A 20,252-nucleotide genomic window follows, 5' to 3' on the forward strand; every position below is an offset into this window, starting at 1 on the left:
TCTTAAATCAACATCTCTACATGTATGGCAGCCTTTCCATTCCAGTGTCTGTTAAATTCCAACACAGGCAACCCTCATTTTACTTAATGAGTTACTGATTAGGTGATAATTTTAACGAGGAAAAGTATAAAAACCACTGCTGTGGTCATCACTATCCTCTTGCAACAGGATCAGCTAGATGGTAAAACAGTGCAAATAGTACCTCAAAGGTAATGTAAATAAATAAATAATTATTAACTATTAAGTAATTATTATTAACTATTATGAACTATTATAAGTATATTATTAACCTTTGTTATTAACTATTCAGCATGACAAAAGATTTGAAAAGAAAAGCTTTGAGTGAGGAGAAAAAGGATTCAATTCTGGCTTTACTGGCAGAGGGATACAGTGAGCGTCAGGTTTCAAGACGGTGGTTCATAAGAACAAGGTCAAGCAACCGACATTGGGGACAACAAAGCTACAGACTGGCAGAGGGCGAATATGACTGTCCACTGACCGAGATGACGTCAACTCATTCGAATGTCACTCAACAACCGTAGGATGACATCAAGTGACCTACAAAAATAATGGCATACAGCAGCTGGGGTGGAGTGAAAGGCGAGGACGGTTCAAAACAGGCTCCTAGGGGCAAGGCTGAAGTCGTGATAAGTTAGAAAAAAGCCCTTCATCAATGAGAAGCAAAGAAGAGCCAGGCTGAAGTTTGCAAAAGACCATAAGGATTGGACCGTAGAGGAATGGAGTAAGGTCATCTTCTCTGACAAGTCAAATTTTCAGCTTTGCCCAACAACTGGTCATCTAATGGTTAGACAGAGACCTGGAGAGGCTTACAAGCTACAGTGTCTCGCACCCACTGTGAAATTTGGTGGAGGATCGGTGATGATCTGGGGAGGCTTGAGCAAGGCTGGAATCTGGCAGATTTGTCTTTGTGAAGGACGCATGAATCAAGCCAAGTACAAGGTTATCCTGGAAGAACACCTGCTTCCTTCTGCTCTGACAATGTTCCCAAACTCTGAGAATTGTTTTTTCCAGCATGACAATGCTCCATGCCACACATCCAGGTCAATCAAGGTGTGGATGGAGGACCACCAGATGAAGACCCTGTAATGGCCAGCCCAATCTCCCAACCTGAACCCCATTGAAAACCTCTGGTATTTTATCAAGAGGAGGATGGATGGTCACAAGCCATTAAACTAAGCTGAGCTACTTGAATTTTTGTGTGACAGACTGGTGGAGAGCATGCCAAGACACATGAAAGCAGTGATTAAAAATCAGAGTTATTCCACCAAATATTGATTTCTGAACTCTTCCTAAGTTAAAACATTAGTATTTTGTTGTTGAAAAATAAATATGAATTAGTTTTTTTGCATTATCTGAGGTTTGAAAATAATGCATCTTTTTTTGGGTTATTTTGACCAGTTGTTGTTTTCTACAAATGAATACTCTAAATGACAATATTTTATTTGGAATTTGGGAGTCATGTTGTCAGTAGTTTATAGAATAAAACAAAACTGTTAATTTTACATAAACACATACCTATGAATAGAAAAACCAGAGAAACTGATAATTTTGCAGTGGTCTCTTAATTTTTTTCAGAGTTGTACATTCTTCAGTGTTAATGGTGCCTTCACACATGTGCAAGTCACCCATGCCATGTCTAGTAATGCACCCCCATACCTTTACAGATGCAGGCTTTGGAACTGTGCCAATAAGAAGCCGGATGGACCCTCGTTTCTTTAGTCCAGAGGACTCGATTCCCAAAAATTATTTCACATTTTGATTCGTCAGAACACAGGACAGTTTTCCACTTTGCCTCAGTCCATCTTAAATGGACCCATAAAAGGCAGCAGTGTTTATATGTGGTTTCTTCTTGGCATGGTAGAAGTTGCATTTATGGATGCAGTGACCTAGTGTGTTCACATACAATGGTTTTTGGAAGTGTTCCTGAGCCCATACAGTGATTTCCACTATAAAATTGTGTCTGTTTTTAATTTAGTGCCGCTTGAGGGCCTGGAAATCATGGCCATCCAATATTAGTTTACCCCCTTGTCCCTTGCATGCAGAGATTTCTCTGGATTCTCTGAATCTTTTAATGATTGTGTAACATGGATGACGACTTCCCCAAACTCTTTGCAATTTTACGTTGAGAAACGTTATTCTGAAATTAATGTACTATTTGCCCATGCAGTCTTTCACAGAGTGGTGAACCCCTTCCTATCCTCACTTCTGACAGACCTATCCTCTGGAATGATCTTTTAATACCCAATCATGTTACTGACCTTTTTCCAATTGACCTAATTAGTTGTGTGATATTTCACCAGGTTTAGTATTTTTTCAAAACACACATTTTCCCATCTTTTGTTGCCTCTGTCCCAACTTTTTTGAAATGTGTAGCTGGCATCAAATTCAAAGTGTGCATATATTTTTCAAGAAACAATAAAATACCACAGTTTCAACATTTGATATGTTGTCTTTGTACTATTTTCTACTGAATATAGGGTTTAAATGCTTTGCACATCATTACAATCTGTTTTAATTTACATTTTACTCATTGTCCCAAATTTCTTGGAATTGGTTTTGTGTATGTATGTACGCATGTATGTATATATTTGTAATATTGAACAATTTAGTTCACAATAGTTTTAAGGAATAAGCAAGTGTGATTTATAAATGTTGAATATTTATGATTTCTTATAGAAAATACTGCAATTTACTTTAGTAAATGTGAGCTAAAACTTAATCTGCAATTGGAAGCATAGCCACTAACATTACACTAATAAATTCTGCACTTCAGTTACATTATTTCAACGTTACACATCCTAAAATACAATTTTACATCTGCAGTTAATGTTTAGAGTTTATGTTTGAAATTAAATTTTCTACAAAATGAATCCAAATGCTGGAGATATTTCCCATTTAATTCCCCATTTACACTCGACACAGTACTCCATTAACAATAACAGACACCAGTAGATTTAAAAAAAACTTATTTTTCAACTTTAACATGACTGGTGGAGAGGCAGGTTTCCAAGTTACCGCGTTTCTTTTCAATTTGATAGATAATTTAGCTAGCATGTTAATATTCTATTGAAGCTGACAAAAAGGTGCTTTAAAATCAAAACAACTCAAACCAATCTGTTTATATAACCACAGCTAGCAAAACAGCAGCAGTGTTGCTTAGCCTGTGAACTTCCTGCTACTGTCCATTATCTCTATTTCACTTTCTACTGGCTTGACGGTGATTTTCTATAAATGTAGTTGGTACAGCATTTTTTCCCCAAAAAAAATTACCAATAATTTTTCTTCTGGCATTCCATGGCATTGCATAATCCTGCTCATCTTTCTCGTTTCTCAGTCTTCCTAAATCGTTAGCTCTCCTGTTATTCTTAGCCAGATGTTGGTAATATTAGTGTAATACTGTAGTTTGAAAGAAAAGAACAAGCTAAGTACCGCTAGCTGCCTTTCTTGTTTACAGCGCAGCGGGTTCCCTAACATACATTCACACACACACTTCACATGCAGGTCTTATACATGATTTATCATGTGCATAAAAACGTTGTACGTCAGTCTTAATAAAGTTTGGAATTACGCTAAACAGTGGCAAACCTGCATCATGATTTTGAGAGATTTGCAGCTTGTAAAAGGACATAAATGGGTGTTTCTGGAAACTTTGTTCATAATTTTCGTATTCCCTTATAACTTTGGAACGATGTTCGGAATGACAACGTAAGAGGCAAAGCGTATAATTGCAGACAAATCTTACCAATTGTCACTTGTAAACATTGTTTGAACTGCCTGTATGCAAAATCACATTTGGACAGAGAATAGGGCAACCATTTCCTGCTAGTTGTAAAACTGGACAGTCTTTCGTGTTTTCCAGTTTCCTTTAACCTTCTTTCTCCCTTGTCACTCTTCTCTCTCTACACACACAAACACACATACGATGCCACAATAATGGGGGCCAGAAGGTACATGGTACTAAATATAGTATGAATACATTGAGCGCTCTGGCTTACACTAAATATTGTTTAAAAACAAACATAAACCAACACTTACAATCACAACAAAAAATGTGAACACAGTGTTATATTTAGAATGAAATACATTATTTTGTATTTGTGTTTTTCAAAACCTTATTAAGTAAAGTTAGTCTACAGATTTTTCATAGAAATCAATAATAATTTTCATTTTTCTTTCTCTGTGAAGATTAAAAAAGCATATTAACAGACTGGTGGAGCGGGAATAGTATGTTTTTCAGTTATAATTATTTATGTGGTTTTCAAATGTCTTCTCTTCCCTGTTTGTTTCACTGTCCTAAATCTTATTGTTGTTCTGTTCCATGCTGAACTAACACAATTTTTTTCCCTTTCAAGTATGTTTGTGCTTGTATGCTTAAAATCCAATTTCAGAATTGACTGCAGTCTACCACAATTTGGATGTTATGTTGGGTGGTGTGCGTTAGACGAAAGTTGACAGTTGTATCTAAATATGTATTGGCACACATGCTCTTTCCTTCAATTATTCCTTTTTTCTTTTCAAATAAGTAGACATTTAAAATAACATCTCCACACCTTGTTATAGATTTTTTGAAGAACCAGTTTCATTGGATTATTTTTGTTAACTTAAAGGGATACTGTCATATTTTGGTCGGAAACATTGATGGATACCGTGTGTTTCTGTGGAATTAGTTAGCTTAGCATTGCTGCTTAGTCTTTGCTCAATACTCACCAGCTCCTTTAAAAACTAGGGAAATGATGCATGAGATCTTCTTCAAACATGAGCTAGATCCTCTTTTTGCTTTCATTAAGCCACATATTTGTTCTCTCCCCTGGAACGTTTCCCTAGTTCTTTTGTGAAGATATTATGAGTTTGTCTTTCACTCTTGCGGCACTGGATGTATTGCACGAAAACAGGTGCGCACCAAAACAGGCGCCCTACATTTCTGAAACAAGCATGATACGCTATCTCAAGCTATCTGTTTAGCAAGATTGAACCACAGCATGTGCTATGAAACCGTCAGCTCTCTTAGCATTTGTTTTTTAACCCTATTCCTGCTGCCTCATGGTCAGCTCACAAACATACAGACATATTCATCTTGTTTATTTTATCTCATCTTTCTTCATAGAAACTTGATAAATTGCTTTACAAATTGCAAAGCCGCTAATGCTGCAAAAAACTGTTGGTGAAGCTAATGTATCTGGATGGCTTAAAACCACCCAATTGCAATAATTGACATACAGTATCCCTTGTGATCATGAAATACGATATGAAATATGGCATTAAATGTTGAAATATGCCATTAAACGATAAAATATACCAATATAATTGTGAAATACATCTCGAAATTCTGAAATTGCCCACAATGTTATGGAAAAGTGGTGTTAAATCCAATAACGGGGTGTGAAGACCAAGAAAGAAGGAATAAGTGCAAGGGTGCTGATGTATTCAGGCACTACTGTATGTGTATCTTTCTTGGGTGTTAACTCTGACTTGTTAACTTATTATAAATGTCATTAAGCATTCTGTTGACTTTCCTTCATTGTATTTGCCATGGCTACTGATGCTTTGACCATAACCCTAATGTATTATTCTTTTAACATGCATGCTTTGTATACATGTGCATATAACATAGTCGAAGAAGAGAAAAGGGTAACTATGATACACTGAGAGCAAATAACACAAGGTACATCAGTGTGTATGTGATCTTCCCTAAGCCCTTTTGCTGTGGCATCTTTGTAAATCCTTGTGGTAATAGTTGTGATGCTAGAACCTTGAGTGGACCACATTAGACTGAAAAAATGATAATTTCTCATTAAACAATCTAAACAAATCAGCCATTCTCTTCTGCACCTTAAGGTAGGCTGGACAAAATGTAAAGAAGGTATCATAATTTTTTATTGTAGGTTGGGGTGTGCACATGGAGTAATAGCAGTGATTGAAGTCATACATTGAAATCATACAATTGTATTTTCTATCAAATTGAATCAAAAATACATTTAAAACAGTAAGAAAAATGTTAACCAACATTTTTGTCCATTCTCCACTTAAATATTTTGTAGCCTGTGCAGGGTTATGTATTCTCTTGTAGCCTACATAAAAATTATTAAATATACCCAGTATATATGCTGACCTTTTTAAAATGTATAGACTTATTTCATAGCCTTAAAAAGCTTTTAATATTTGGTATTTCATTTTATAATTTATTTTCTCTGTTTACTGAAAACACATGGGAGGCGGGATATAATATCCACATGGGAGGCAGTATATTATATGTTAGGCAATATCCAAAAATAACAGAGAATATTAGAAATATTCTGATAAACAAGGTAATGTACCACAACTGTTTTTACAGTTGGCTTGGTAAGAAGTGATAAAGTTAGTTTTATAATGGACATTCTGTGAATATTTGTTTTCTGTCGTCAATAGCTAATAACCCTTTGACACTTACAATCACACCGGTGTGATCGCGCTAGAGTGGTCCCTAAAGGGAATGGTCACACCAATGTGATTAGAATTATCTTTACAATGGATAATTGCGACGTCCAGTTACGATTGATGCAACAATCATAGTTCAGTATGACCATGCAGATATTTAGTTATAATTTCCTCAAACAGTCTTTACAATTTTATACTGTCAATCTGAGAGGTTCATTTCATGGTGTAGATGTTCAAACATTTACAGCATCCAAGATTTTTATCCAAATCCGGTTATGACGGGTAACTTCTATTCATCTTGGTTCTGACTGCAACCACACCTGGGGTCATTTCTAGCTAAACTTAATATACAGTGGATATAAAAAGTCCACACACCCCTGTTAAAATGCTAGGTTCTTCTGATGTAAAATAATTAGACAAAGATAAATCATGTCAGAAATGTCCCTCCTTTAATGTGACCTATAACATGAACAATTCAATTGAAAAACAAACTGAAATCTTTGAGGGGGAAAATAAAAAACTCACAATAACCTGGTTGCATAAGTGTGCACACCCTTAAACTAATACTTGATTTTATTACAGCACTCAGTCTTTTTGGGTAGGATTCTATTAGCATGGCACATCTTGATGTGGCAATCTTCTTTGCAAAAGCGTTCCAAATTTGTCGGATTGTGAGGACTTCTCCTGTGCACAGCCCTCTTCAGATGTTCAATAGAATTCAGGTCTGGGCTTTGGCTGGGCCATTCCAAAACGTTAACATTGTCGTGCTGAAAGGTGAACTTCCACTTCATCTTCAGCTTTCTAAAGGACGCCTGAAGGTTTTGTGCCAAAATTGCCTGTTATTTGTAACTTTTCATAATTCCTTCCACCCTGACGAAGGCCCCGGTTCCAGCTGAAGTAAAACAGCCCCAAAGCATAATACCACCACCATGCTTCACAGTAGGTATGGTGTTCTTTGGGTGACGTGCAGTGTTGTTTTTGTGCCAAAAATACCTTTTGGAATTATGGCCAAGAAGTTCCGCTTTTTCCCAGGTGCTTTTGGGGGACTTGATGTTTGTTTTTGCAAACTACAGCTGGGCTTGGATGTTTTTCTTTTAAGAAAAGGCTTCCTTCTTGCCACCCTACCCCATAGCCCATTCATATGAAGAATATGGGAGATTGTTGCACACAGCCAGTACTTGCCAGAAATTCCTGCCGTTCCTTTATTGTTGCTGTAGGCCTCTTGGAAGCCTCCCTGACCCTTTTTCTTCTTGTCTTTTCATTAATTTTGGAGGGATGTCCAGTTCTTGGTAATGTCTCTGTTGTGCCACATTCTCTCCACTTGAGGATGACTGTCTTCACTGGGATCCATGTTATATCTAATGCCTTGGAGTTTTTATTTTTACCCTTCTCCTGACTGATATCTTACAAAAATGAGATCCCTCTGATGCTTTAGAAGCTCTCTGCGGACGGTGGCTTTTGCTCTGAGATGAAATGTAATACAGAACACAGCCACATCCCCAGTTATAAGAGGGTGTGCACACTTATACAACCAGGTTATTGCCCCCTCAAAGATTTCAGTTTTTCAATTGAATTGTTCACATTATGGGTCACTTTAAAAGTGGAAAAAGGTCTGACATGATTTATCTTTGTCTCATTCTTTTACATTACAAAAACCTGGCACACATTTTGTGTGTAGATTTTTATAGCTGATATGTTTGTTTATCCTAATCAACCAAAGATGAAAGGTGGTGAAATGAGTCATTTACATTTGCTTGTCTTCCAGACAGATTTGTGAATTGTCTTTTTTAAGATCTTTGGTCAGATATAATTTATGACTCCCAGTATCTAGTGCAGTGTAAATAAACATGGCTGCAAAATAAAAATACTCATCATATTTGTCCATTACGAAATATGCATAATTTGTCGAACATTTGAGAACTCATAAATGATAACAGAAATAAATAACTAACACAACTTACTGTCTGATAGTTAGTATTTGTTTAATTGGTGAACCATGCCAGTAACTTTTGCTCTGATACTCAGAAAAGCATGTAATTTTTGACAATTGCTGAATAATAATTCAGTATACCTTTTAACAGTATTTCCACCGGTAGTAATAGCGAATAAAATTTTAGCCATTCAAAAACGTAGCTACATGACTAGTAAGCAGTGTGATATTTCAGGGCAGCTAAAGGGAAAATGCATTGTGGCATCATAATCATATTCTGGAACAATCAGCGCATCAACTGCTTTTAGATTTGATGCTGGGGGGCAATTAAGAGATATTTGTAATTTACTAGTGAAATGGTTAAGTCAATTAGGCATTCCATAACTATGAGAATTACTGATTTTGAATCAGGAGGGAATGGATTATTCAATCCAGACCTTAGATTATTTCAAATTATTTGGCCAATTTCTGATTTCGGTCATCATTAGCTCCTACAAAAAGTGTGTGCCATGACTATAAAAAGACATTCTGAATCAATCCATTTACTTTTTCAAAGTTTTACATTTAAAAATTAGAAATTAAGTAAGGTTAGCCTACCTAATTTAACGCATTTAACTTAATGCAGCACAAGTTAATTATTTGCAGACACTAGCTTAACCATTTTAGTTTTGGCGGTGCATCCCAGCTCCCACTGCAGGTCCTATGAACAAGGTAATTGAAACCTACCTACTAAAACATACTTTTGTTTCTGAAATTCTGCTGTTCATATTGTATGATATGAAAAATTCTAAATTAAAACACATCTTTAATGGGAAAGTTTGGGGTCATCCTAGGGTGTCTGTCCCCCTTCCTGGAGCCCATGGCTTGCCATGCCATACCCTTTTAGGCCATAAATAATAGCCAAATGCATTGTTTAATGTAGGTGCATGAAATTTAGGTTTATACACATTAGTAATCTGACATGGTCCTCACCGACTGTCTGTGGTCTTTCACCCAGATGATGTCCTTCATTAACTGAAGGTTTAGGGTTATTGGCCTACCCATCCAATATTGTTAAAGTTTGTCATATCTACACGCAACTCAACAGTTGGGTGGAAACTTGGGTGGAAACAAAATTCATAACAATGGTGATGTAGACAGAAAATTTAGATGTCACCAAAATCAAGGAACATCAATGAGTAGGTTATGACTATATTGGATTCAAATGCAGTGCCCATGGGACACAGCATGTTTTCCTAACGTGACCATTACCATGTGGATTCATTCAACCACTTCATTCAATCACTACAAGGACTGATAATATTTTTACCATTTAGTAAGAAAACCATGAGACTACATGTTACCAGAATTGGAAATTAACATTCTGTAAAAAATCCTAATTTATCAGTCGATTATCTTCACGTGTGCCAGCTAACAGCACAACACGGGATAGCAAACTTCAAATTCATATTTTTGGATCGATTGTGGCCCTCGGCAGAGAAACTCATTAACAATGCAGTGAATGCATTCAGCTCAAGTGTACACCAAACAAACACCAAGCAAAGCAAAACAAAATCTGGCAATTTTATAAAGAACTTTCAGGCTAAGAACCTTGGGAAACATGACCAAATATAAATTTTACTGGAGATCGCAAACTCTGCCATTTGGAAACCCTCATGGTACAGGGGAAACAAAAAAAGATAAATGCATTAAACTAGGTCGACCAAAACAAAATACTGACTATTGCCCGGGACTTGGGTCATGATTGTATATGGATCAGGTACAATCGGTGGGCTCGCATATACTGCTTTATTAACATACAAATCACCAAACCACAGGTTGTCCAAAAACTGGCTATTTTACTGGGAAAATAGGAGTGTGGCAAGGGCTGTTTGGACATGGATCAACTATTCCTTTTTCTCACAATGCTCTAAACATGAGAGCTATCCCTTCAATATACAAATTCACCTGTCAAAAAATCACTTTTACCATCTTCAAACCACACATTCTCAAAACCATCAATCTATTTCCACAAATCCATCAATCCTGACATTCTGAAATATGTCAGAAAATACAGGGTTGTGTTAAAGGAGTGTTCTCACCGGTTGATGTTCCCTGGTCCGACTCCTATGACTGTCAGCAACTCTCCCACAGGAGCTTAGAGTCCCTGCATGCTCCCCTAGGGCCGTTCACGGTTATTCCATCATCATAGCCGGAACTGTCTTTATTCTTTTGGAAGCACCACATCTAAAACTACCTTTGTCTTGTTTTCTGTAGGTACCTTCCCAAACCAATGTCTGTTTGAACCTCAGCCATTATCATAAATGCAGCGGTTAGCGTAGCCTCTTCCTCAACCTTGGGTCTGTAGTCTTTGGTCACTGCCACTGTAACCACGGGCTGGCCCACAGAAGTTACTTAACTTGTGTATCCTTCTCCTCGCTTATTTCCTTTTCATTACCCGCGTAAACTCTCCCAACAAGTACAAAGTGGAGCAAAACAGCCTCCAGACGGCCTACTGCATCACCACATCCACAACAGCAAAGTTCGGGCCATAGAGTAAACCAAGTCGGGGGTTGACTCAGTCACCAGTGGGGTTGGCTACATAAATTGTAGGGAACTGTTCTCCACCAATACAATGTCGCCGGGCATGGTGGTAAGATGCAAAACTCCAAGGTCTCCCTGCAATCGGCAAAGTGCCACAGAGGCCGAGGGCTGGCAAGGACGACTGGTAGGGGGTGGGGGTTGGTCAGACTACAACTACAACACAGAGATCAGTAAACCCAGCACCACCATGCCTAAAGCTTTCATCAGTCACCACTACCCACATACCATAGCATACACCTTCCAAACAACTTGCCATTTTTCCATCAGCAACTCCTTTATGTTAACTCATCAATTTTCCCATAACCTGCCCAGTAGGCTACGCAACCATCACCGAACAAAAGCGCCCCGCTGGTCCAACGTAACCATGAGGGACGAACAAAGAGTTACCACCGTACTTACCCATTCACCGAAGTTCCGGAAACTATAATGCAGGCAAAACGCAACATCTATTTTCCCCCCATAAAATTGCCCTAACACATGTGCCCTAAGACATGTACATGCGCTCTAATGCATAGAAGTGCCCAAACACTCTTATCTCAATTAACATGAGGTAACTAGAGATCCCACTGATCTTATACAACCCCTTAGTTGCATAAGAATCAAATCAAAGAATCAAAGCAAATTGCCCCTACTTCCCCGAAGGGGCAGTGTGATGCTTTAGGCAATGTTATTCTGGGAAACCCTGGGTCCTGCCATTCATGTTGATGTTACTTTGACATGTACCACATACCTGAGCATTGTTGCAGAACATGTCCCCTGATGGCATTGGCCTCTTTCAGCATGATAATGCACCCTGCCACAAAGCAAAAATGGTTCAGGAAGGGTTTGAGGAACACAACAACATTCAAGGTGTTGACTTGGTCTTCAAATTCCTGAGATTTGAATTCAATAGAGCATCTGTGGGATGTGTTGGACAAACAGGTCCGATCCATGGAGGCCCCAACTTGCAGCTTACAGGACTTAAAGGATTTGCTACTAATATCTTGGTGCCAGATACCACAGCACACCTTCAGAGGTCTAGTGGAGTCCATGCCTCGATGGGTCAGGGCTGTTTTGGCGGCAAAAGGGGGACCTACACAATTTTAGGAAGGTGGTCATAATGTTGATCAGTTTAATCTGTCAATTTTATGATTATGTATGTCGAGTATTTTAATTAAGGCTAGCTTATTTTTGTTAACAACATGAAGGGATAAGGATACAGTATTGGCCTATTAGTAATCATCATTTTAAATAGTCTACAGATCTATCTGTCAGTATTTTAACCAAAATGTATAGCCTACACTAAAAAAAGTATAATAAATTTATTAGCGTGTATGACAACAAAATAGTGTAGTTCCAACACTATTGGCTGCTACAAAAATCAAGTGTTCAGAATGTTTAAACAACATTTTGCCTATAGAATGCATATATTTGTGGAAAAAAATGGGTCTGTAAACAAGGACATTTTACTTAAAATTAAATAATACTGTTACGCAAAATGTATGTCCATAGAAACATGGCATTCACTTTTAGAAACACGAGTTTGGCCAGTGGCTTAATGTTCAGGTGTGATGGCAATTCCATCAATCGACACTCTTAAAGGAATAAGAAACAGAGACCAAATTATCTTGGCACAATCATTTTATTATTATTTGCAAATAAGAGAGACGCATCAAACGCTTACAAACATAATCGTCCGAGGAGTCTCTGCCGTAAGACATGAACAATCAAATGTTAGAAGGGGTGTGGTAAGTTGTTGCCCATCTGTCTTGTGTAACATTTACCCAAAGGGTGGGCTGTCCCCCCACCTTATCCTTCTCAACTCCTGGGGAGTCACAATGTCTGGATAATCAATAGAGACACTAAAGGGTTATACAGATTTACAAGTAACCCTCTAATCCACCGGTGCCGGTCAAGGATGTCTCCTATTCAAACATCAGATCCCTCTCGGCATCTTTAACTAGTAACTCATTCATACATGTATAGCACAACCAAGAATACATCAGTTCAAGAATTTCCACAACACAGGGGATGGTGCATGATGCATTGCTTGTTGTTTTTGTACTTCTCTACTTCTCGTTTTGTATCCAGCAAGGACCATTGCAGCTGTGTAAAGTACGAGCGATTGCGTTCGTCTTTAAACTGGTTATGCACCTGATCATCGCTTATCACCCCCTCGGTTTTAAATCTTGGATCCAGGACAGCAGCCAGGACGCTTATCTTTATAGTAGCCTACTGTGCGTAACCAGTGGAAACATTCTCTGATAGTGTAGTTTTCAAATAATAGGTTATAATAATTAACAGATAATACAACTGCTATCACATTTAATGATATATATTTGAATACTGGCACAATTTTCTGTGCACCACCACAATGGATTTTTAATGAAGTGCAGACTTTCGGCTTTTATTCAAGGGGTTGAACAAAAATATTGTATGGAACATTTAGGAATTGCTCTCATTTTCATACAAAGTCCCCTTATTTCAGGGGTTCAAACATAATTGTACAAATTAACACATAGACACAATAAGATTTTTTACTACTTTGTCGAGAATCCTCTGCGGGCAATGACTACTTTAAGTCTGGAACGCATGGACATCACTAAACGCTAGTTTCACTCCTTTGTGATGTTTTGCCAGGCCTTTCCTGCAGCTTTCTTCAGTTGTTGTTTGTTCATGGGACTTTCTGCCTTAAGTTTTATTTTCAGCAAGTGAAATGCATGCTCTTATGAGTTGAGATCAGTTAATTGACTTGGCCATTGCAGAATATTCCACTTCTTTTTCCATTCCACTCCTGGGTTGCTATCACAGTATGTTTTGGGTCATTGTCCATCTGTAAAGTGAAGCGTCATCCAATCAACTTCAATGAATTTGACTGAATCTGAGCAGACAATATATCCCCATACACTTCAGAATTCATCCAGCTGCTTCTGTCTTCTGTCACATCATCAATAAACACTATTGACCCAGTGCCACTGGAAGCCATGCATGGCCATGCTATCACACTGCCTCCATTGTGATTTACAGATGATGTGGTATGCTTTGGATCATGAGCCGTTCCAAGCCTTCTCCATACTTTTCTCTTCCCATCATTCTGGTACAGGTTGATCTTAGTTTCATTTGTCCAAAGAATGCTGTTCTTGAACTGGGCTGGCTTTTGCAAAATGACACACCTGGAATCAACTCCAGATCTTTTACCTGCTTAATTAATGAAGAAATAACAAAGGAATAGCCCACAGATGTCCCTGAAACAGCTGTTGTGCAATTACTTTTTGTCCCTTGAAAAAGAAGGGGCTACATATTAAAGAGCTGTAATTCCAAAACCCTTCTTCTAATTTGGATGTGAATACCCTCAAATTAAAGCTGAGACAGCCCTTTGACCCCTTGTTCGTTATTTAACTATAATTTGAATATATTTTGGTAAACAGCAAAAATGACAAAACTTGTGTCGGTGTCCAATTATGTCCAGACCTAACTGTATGTGTTTATATACAACTCTGGAAAAAATTAAGAGACCACTGCAAAATGTTCAGCTTCTCTGGTTTTACAATTTATAGGTATATGTTTGAGTTAAAATGAACAGTTTTTTTAATTCTATAAACTACTGACACCATTACTCCCAAATTCCAAATAACAATATTGTCATTTAGAGTATGTATTTGTAGAAAATAACAACTGGTCAAAATAACAAAAGAAGATGCATTGTTTTCAAAGAAAACAAATTCCTATTCATTCTTCAAAAACAAAATACTAATGTTTTAACTTAGGAAGAGTTCAGAAATCAATATTTGGTGGAATAACCCTGATTTTTAATCACTGCTTTCATGTGTCTTGGCATTAGAGCTTAGATTCTCTGCCCGAGCCCAAACCCGGACTTGCGGTCTGGGTCGGGCCGATATTTCCTGCCACTGTCCTCGGGCTGGATCGGGTCGGGCCCTTGATCAAGCACGTCACGTGTCATGCGCGTCTCGTCCACTCGCACTCGCGCAGTCTCGCACGTGACGCATCACACCTGCTGTGCGTGCTGTACTATTCTGTAGCTTAAGTGCAACATGGAGCTTGAAGAAGCAAAGAAAAACATGTAAACAGGAGAATTAACTTTGAGCAAGTTTGGAGAAAAATCTGAGGTATGGAAACATTTTAAACTAGTAGTGGGGAGTGACAACATATGTGTTGGCTTTGTCTCGTGTATAAAATGCAGCAAGCTGCTCTCCTATGACAGCAAAAAAACGGGGACTTCAACGATGAACAGACACATGAAGCAGGCTTGCCATGACAGAAATGATTATAGTAGTCAGCTTCAGCCTTCAATGTCCTCTTTTGTTACTTCTCCAAGCATTCCCCTGAGGGCGAGGAAAGCCATCACGGAGAAATGCGTTGAGTTTTGCTGAAGGGAAATAAGGTCATTTACGTTGTAAGTGGCCAGGGCTTCGAGCGGCTAGCTCAAGAATTAATCAATGTTGGTGCTACATATGGTTGTGTATCGGCCCAGTCCATTCTGCCTCACCATAGCACCGTTTCCAAGGCTTGCATAGAAAAAGCAGATGAGAGGAGGGAAGTTCTGGCACAGACGCTCAAAGATGCTATGAAGAATAGAGACGTAGCGATGAGCACAGATATGTGGACTGATGACTACAAAAAGATAAGTTACATCGCAATGACGAGCCATTATATCACCGACGACCATAATTTAGTTGGTAAAACTCTCACCACCGCAATGTTTCCGTGGAGGATGCTATAACGGGAAAAATATCAGACGCGAGATAGTGGGCTTGCTGGTCAACAAATTTGCCCTTGACCCTAGCTCCCTCAGCCGAATAGTGTGGGTAACAGATGAAGGCAGCAACATAATCAAAGCCCTGGAACCATATAAGAGGCTTTCTTGTCTCGATCACCTAATTAATACTGTCCTTCGCCACGGTCTGCATGCCGACGCACTGTCCGAAAACGCGCTGCATATAGGAGAGACCATATCTGCTGCGAAAGGACTGGTAAGATATCTAAAACAATCTGGCCTGGTTGAGCAAATGTCAAAGACAGTGATACAGATGGGGGAGACGCAATTCAGCACAGTGTTCCTCACACTCAAGTCAGTGCAAGACATATACTCCGAGCTACAGGAGAAACTGGAAAGCCGCGGTGAGGTTGAGCGGATCGAAAATATTGCACCTGACTTATTGAGCTTTCTGGTCAAATTTTTAGAGCCATTCTATAATGCCCAGAGAGTTGGAGGGCAACAAATATGCAACCATAAATCTTGTCTGCCTCTGGTTTGAGAGACTGAAGAAACATTGCCAGCCCTCTCCAAACGACTCACCGCAGCAAGCATTTGTGCGCCAGAGACATGCCGAGTTCATAGTGCAAAAAATCAAGATGAACATGCTGCACAAAGTTGCTCTTTTCCTCTTGCCCAAATTCAACAAATTGAGGATGATGTCTCCTGTACAGATAGCTGAAGTACATGCCCACGTTCGCACCTTACTCTTGCCTGTGGAGGAAGATGCTGCGGCGGCTGACTGGCCTCACACCACCAGCAGCCAGGCCCAGGAGAGACTGCGAATTTGCCGAGTGGGAGAACCAAGATGAAGATGACGAACCAGATGAGGATGAAGTGACCATGTACAATTCACAGGAGCATGCCATGGATGAAGACCGGGACCTACTGAAATGGTGGAAAGTGAACGGAGTGGTGTACCCAAAACTAGCCAGGCTGGCAAGATCCATCCTCTACATTCCAGCAAGCAGCAGCAGCAGCAGCGAGCGGGTGTTCAGCTGGCCGAACGATAGAGCAGAGGCGGACCGCTCTGAAACCAGAAAATGTGGACGCAATCTTGTTCTTGCATGTAGAACCATGTAAGTAGGCTATAGCTTTGTGATTAATATGGTATATAAAGATTACATTTATATATAGCAGACAGCCTTGGCCTAATCAATTCATCACACTTCATCTACAGGCTCACAGGCAGGAGGAGGCTACCAGAATGGAGCAGCGTTTTTGCACTTTAGGCCTACGTTTTATAATAGGCTTTACAAAAATGTATTTTGTTTAAAAATATTATATGTTCTAAAACATTGTTTAATTATATTAAAGTAGTAGGCCTAGTCTTAGTCTATAATTTTCTGTGTTCATCATTGTTCACGTTTTCTTTTCTTTTTTTTTACGTTGCTTTATTCGGAATTTCAGATCCATTTAAGATCCATTCAATTATTTCAGAATAAACAAATAACGCAGTTTAAATGCTTCTTCCTTGTCGCAATATTCATTAAGATAATAATTAATAAATGCACGCACAATTATGAACTTGATAAATGTTATAGATAGGCCTGTTTTACTATGCACAAACAAATGCTTTTCAACTTACATGTGCAATATTCAGAATTAAATGAATGTGCAGCAATTTGTTCAAAAAGAGTCTGTAGTAGGTAGGCTACGTGTTTTTGCCATTAAATAAACACATTTAGTTTCAAGTTTAAGTTTTGTTTTGAAGAAAACTTTTCATTAAAGTGAATTTCGTTTAGTATAAAATTGTATCTTCAACCAATTGCCTGGATTTAATACATAAAAAGCAATATAGCAGACAATATAATCATGACATGCAGTCTCAGGCACGCTGCAGTCACTGTATTGCACGTGAACTAACTAGTTACACCATTTGAAAGTGAAACTCGTAACCGAATTTACAATTCACATCTTGCTTGTTGCTCACACAGATATTATGTTGAAATAATGATATGTTGAAGTAACAACATTATTAATAATAATTAATATTTAAGAATATTTGATTGAATGCTGTGCTTGTTCAATTTAATAAAATTACAACATTAATTGTGATAATAAAAATAATTGAATACTAAATTTTTAGTTGCCAATTTTTGCTCATTTATTAATAGTAGGCTATTTAAATAATATAGGCTATATAACTGTGCAGCTCCCCCCTGTAGCCTAAATGATCTAGCACAGCAGCTGCGATAAAAAACTTCTGGCGCTGCCCCTGGTTATAACTGCACACATATTAAAAAAGGTCGGGTTTAAATCGGGCTCGGGCTGATAATCACAGTGAACGTGTCGGGCCAGGCCGGGCTCGGACACAACGTGCTTGGGCTCGGGTAGGGTCGGGCTTGATTTGTTGGGCCCGATCTAAGCTCTACTTGGCATGCTCTCCACCAGTCTGTCACATTGCTGTTGGGTGACTTTATGCCACTCTTGGCACAAAAATTAAAGTAGCTTAGGCTTTTTTTGATGGCTTGCGACCATCCATCTTCCTCCTGATCAAATTCCAGAGGGTTTCATTGGGGTTCAGGTCTGGAGATTGGGCTGGCCATGACAGGGTCTTAATCTGGTGATCCTCCATCCACACCTTGATTGACCTGGCTGTGTGGCATGGAGCATTGTCCAGCTGGAAAAAACTATTCTCAGAGTTGGAGAACATTGTCATAGCAGAAGGAAGCAGGTTTTCTTCCAGGATAAACTTGTATTTGGCTTGATTCATGTGTCCTTCACAAAGACAAATCTACCCGATTCCAGGCTTGCGGAAGCATCCTCAGATCATCACCGATCCGAGATGCGAGACCCTGTGGCTTGTAGGTCTCACCAGGTCTCCATCTAACCATTAGACAACCAGTTGTTGGGCAAAGCTGAAAGTTTGACTCATCAGAGAAGATGACCTTACTCCATTCCTCTATGGTCCAATCCTTATGGTCTTTTGCAGACTTCAGCCTGGCTCTTCTTTGCTTCTCATTGATGAAGAGCTTTTTTCTAGCTTTGCATGACTTCAGCCCTGCCCCTAGGAGCCGTGCACTTCACTTCAGCTGCTGTTTGCCATTCTTTTTGTAGGTCACTTGATGTCATCCTTCAGTTGTTGAGTGACATTTTAATGGGTTTATGGACATCTCAATTAGTGGACAGTCGTTTTCGCCTTCTGCCAGCTTTGTTGTCCCCAATGTTTGTTGCTTGACCTTGTTCTTATGAACCGCCATCTTTGAAATATTCAGGATGGAATCAACCAGGCGCACACTGTATCCCTCTGCCAGAATTGAACTCTTATTTTCCTCACTCAAAGCTTTTCTTTTCAACTCTTTTGTCATGCTGAATAATTACTTTTTTTATTCAAATTAATTTTGAGGTACTACTTGCACTGTCTTTGCCATCCAGCTGATCCTATTGCAAGAGGATAGTGATGACCACAGGAGTGGTTATACTTTTCCTCGTTAAAGTAGATTTGGTTCAGGTAATCACCTAATCAGTACCTGATTAAGTAAAATGAGGTGTGCCAGTGTTGGAATTTAACAGACACTGGAATGGAATGGCTGCCATTCATGTAGAGATGGTGATTTAAGAAAAATTAGGAGTGGTCTCTTAATTTTTTCCAGTTAAAACATTAGTATTTTGTTGTTGTAACAAATGTATATGAATTTGTTTTCTTTGCATTATTTGAGCTTTTAAAACAATGCATCTTTTTTTTTGTTATTTTGGCCAGTTGTTATTTTCTATAAATAAATACTCTAAATGATAATCTTTTTATTTGGAATTTGGGAGTAATGTTATCAGTAGTTCATAAAATACATACCTATGAATAGTAAAACCAGAGAAACTGATAGTGATAGAAACTGATAGAAACTGCAGTGGTCTGTTAATTTATTTTCTTCAAGTTCATCTGTGTATTCATCAAAGATGACCTTACCTGCTCCAGGCAAGCAGACAGCGGTAAAAACAGCCCAAAAGGGCCATTACTTCCTGAAGAGACTCAAGATGTTTGGTATGTCTGCAAAAACTCTCACCAGCTTTTACAGGTGCACCATTGAGAGCATCCTCTCAGGCTGCATTACTGCCTGGTACAGCAGCTGCTCCTCTGGTGAAGGGTGGTGAAGTCAGCGGAGCGCATGACCGGCTGCCATCTACCTTCTGTGCAAGGCATCTAGCACACGTGATGCCTTAGGAAAGCACAGAACATCATAAATGACTACAGCCACCCAGGCTATGGTCTGTACACACTGCTGCCGGTTGGTAGACGTTACCAGTGCATCCGGACACGCACTTCTAGACTCACAAACAGTTTTTACACCTAGCGCATAAAGCTCCTTAACCAGCAACACTGATCTATTGATCACATGAACACTTCATATGCTCTGGTCACTTTCTATGTACATTCATGTACATTAGCATATTTTAATGTATCCATTTATAGGCACTACAACACTTATATTTATAATATTTTATATTTTTATTCATACTGTCCATATTCCCATTCCTACTTTATTTGAAATTGCTTCTAGTCAGAATTGTCATGTATATTTTGTATTTTCTGTTATTATTTTTGCTTTATTA

The 20,252-nt window shown here is 38.7% G+C and overlaps 1 protein-coding gene across 10 annotated transcripts in view; it reads left to right on the plus strand.

Annotated features, from left to right (window-relative positions):
• LOC105027157 (CSC1-like protein 2) overlaps positions 1-20,252 on the plus strand; it is a 299,336-nt gene that overhangs the window by 75,090 nt on the left and 203,994 nt on the right. For 8 of the 10 annotated variants that reach the window (XM_034294237.1, XM_034294244.1, XM_034294238.1 and 5 more), the window contains one exon: positions 5,633-5,683. The exons of the other annotated variants lie outside the window; for them this stretch is intronic. In XM_034294237.1, the coding sequence (XP_034150128.1) occupies positions 5,633-5,683 (51 nt within the window). The remainder of the gene's footprint in view (positions 1-5,632; positions 5,684-20,252) is intronic. 10 annotated transcript variants of the gene reach the window in all.

This window comes from Esox lucius, chromosome 9, assembly GCF_011004845.1.
Source record: "Esox lucius isolate fEsoLuc1 chromosome 9, fEsoLuc1.pri, whole genome shotgun sequence".
NCBI classification, from domain to species: Eukaryota; Metazoa; Chordata; class Actinopteri; order Esociformes; family Esocidae; genus Esox; species Esox lucius.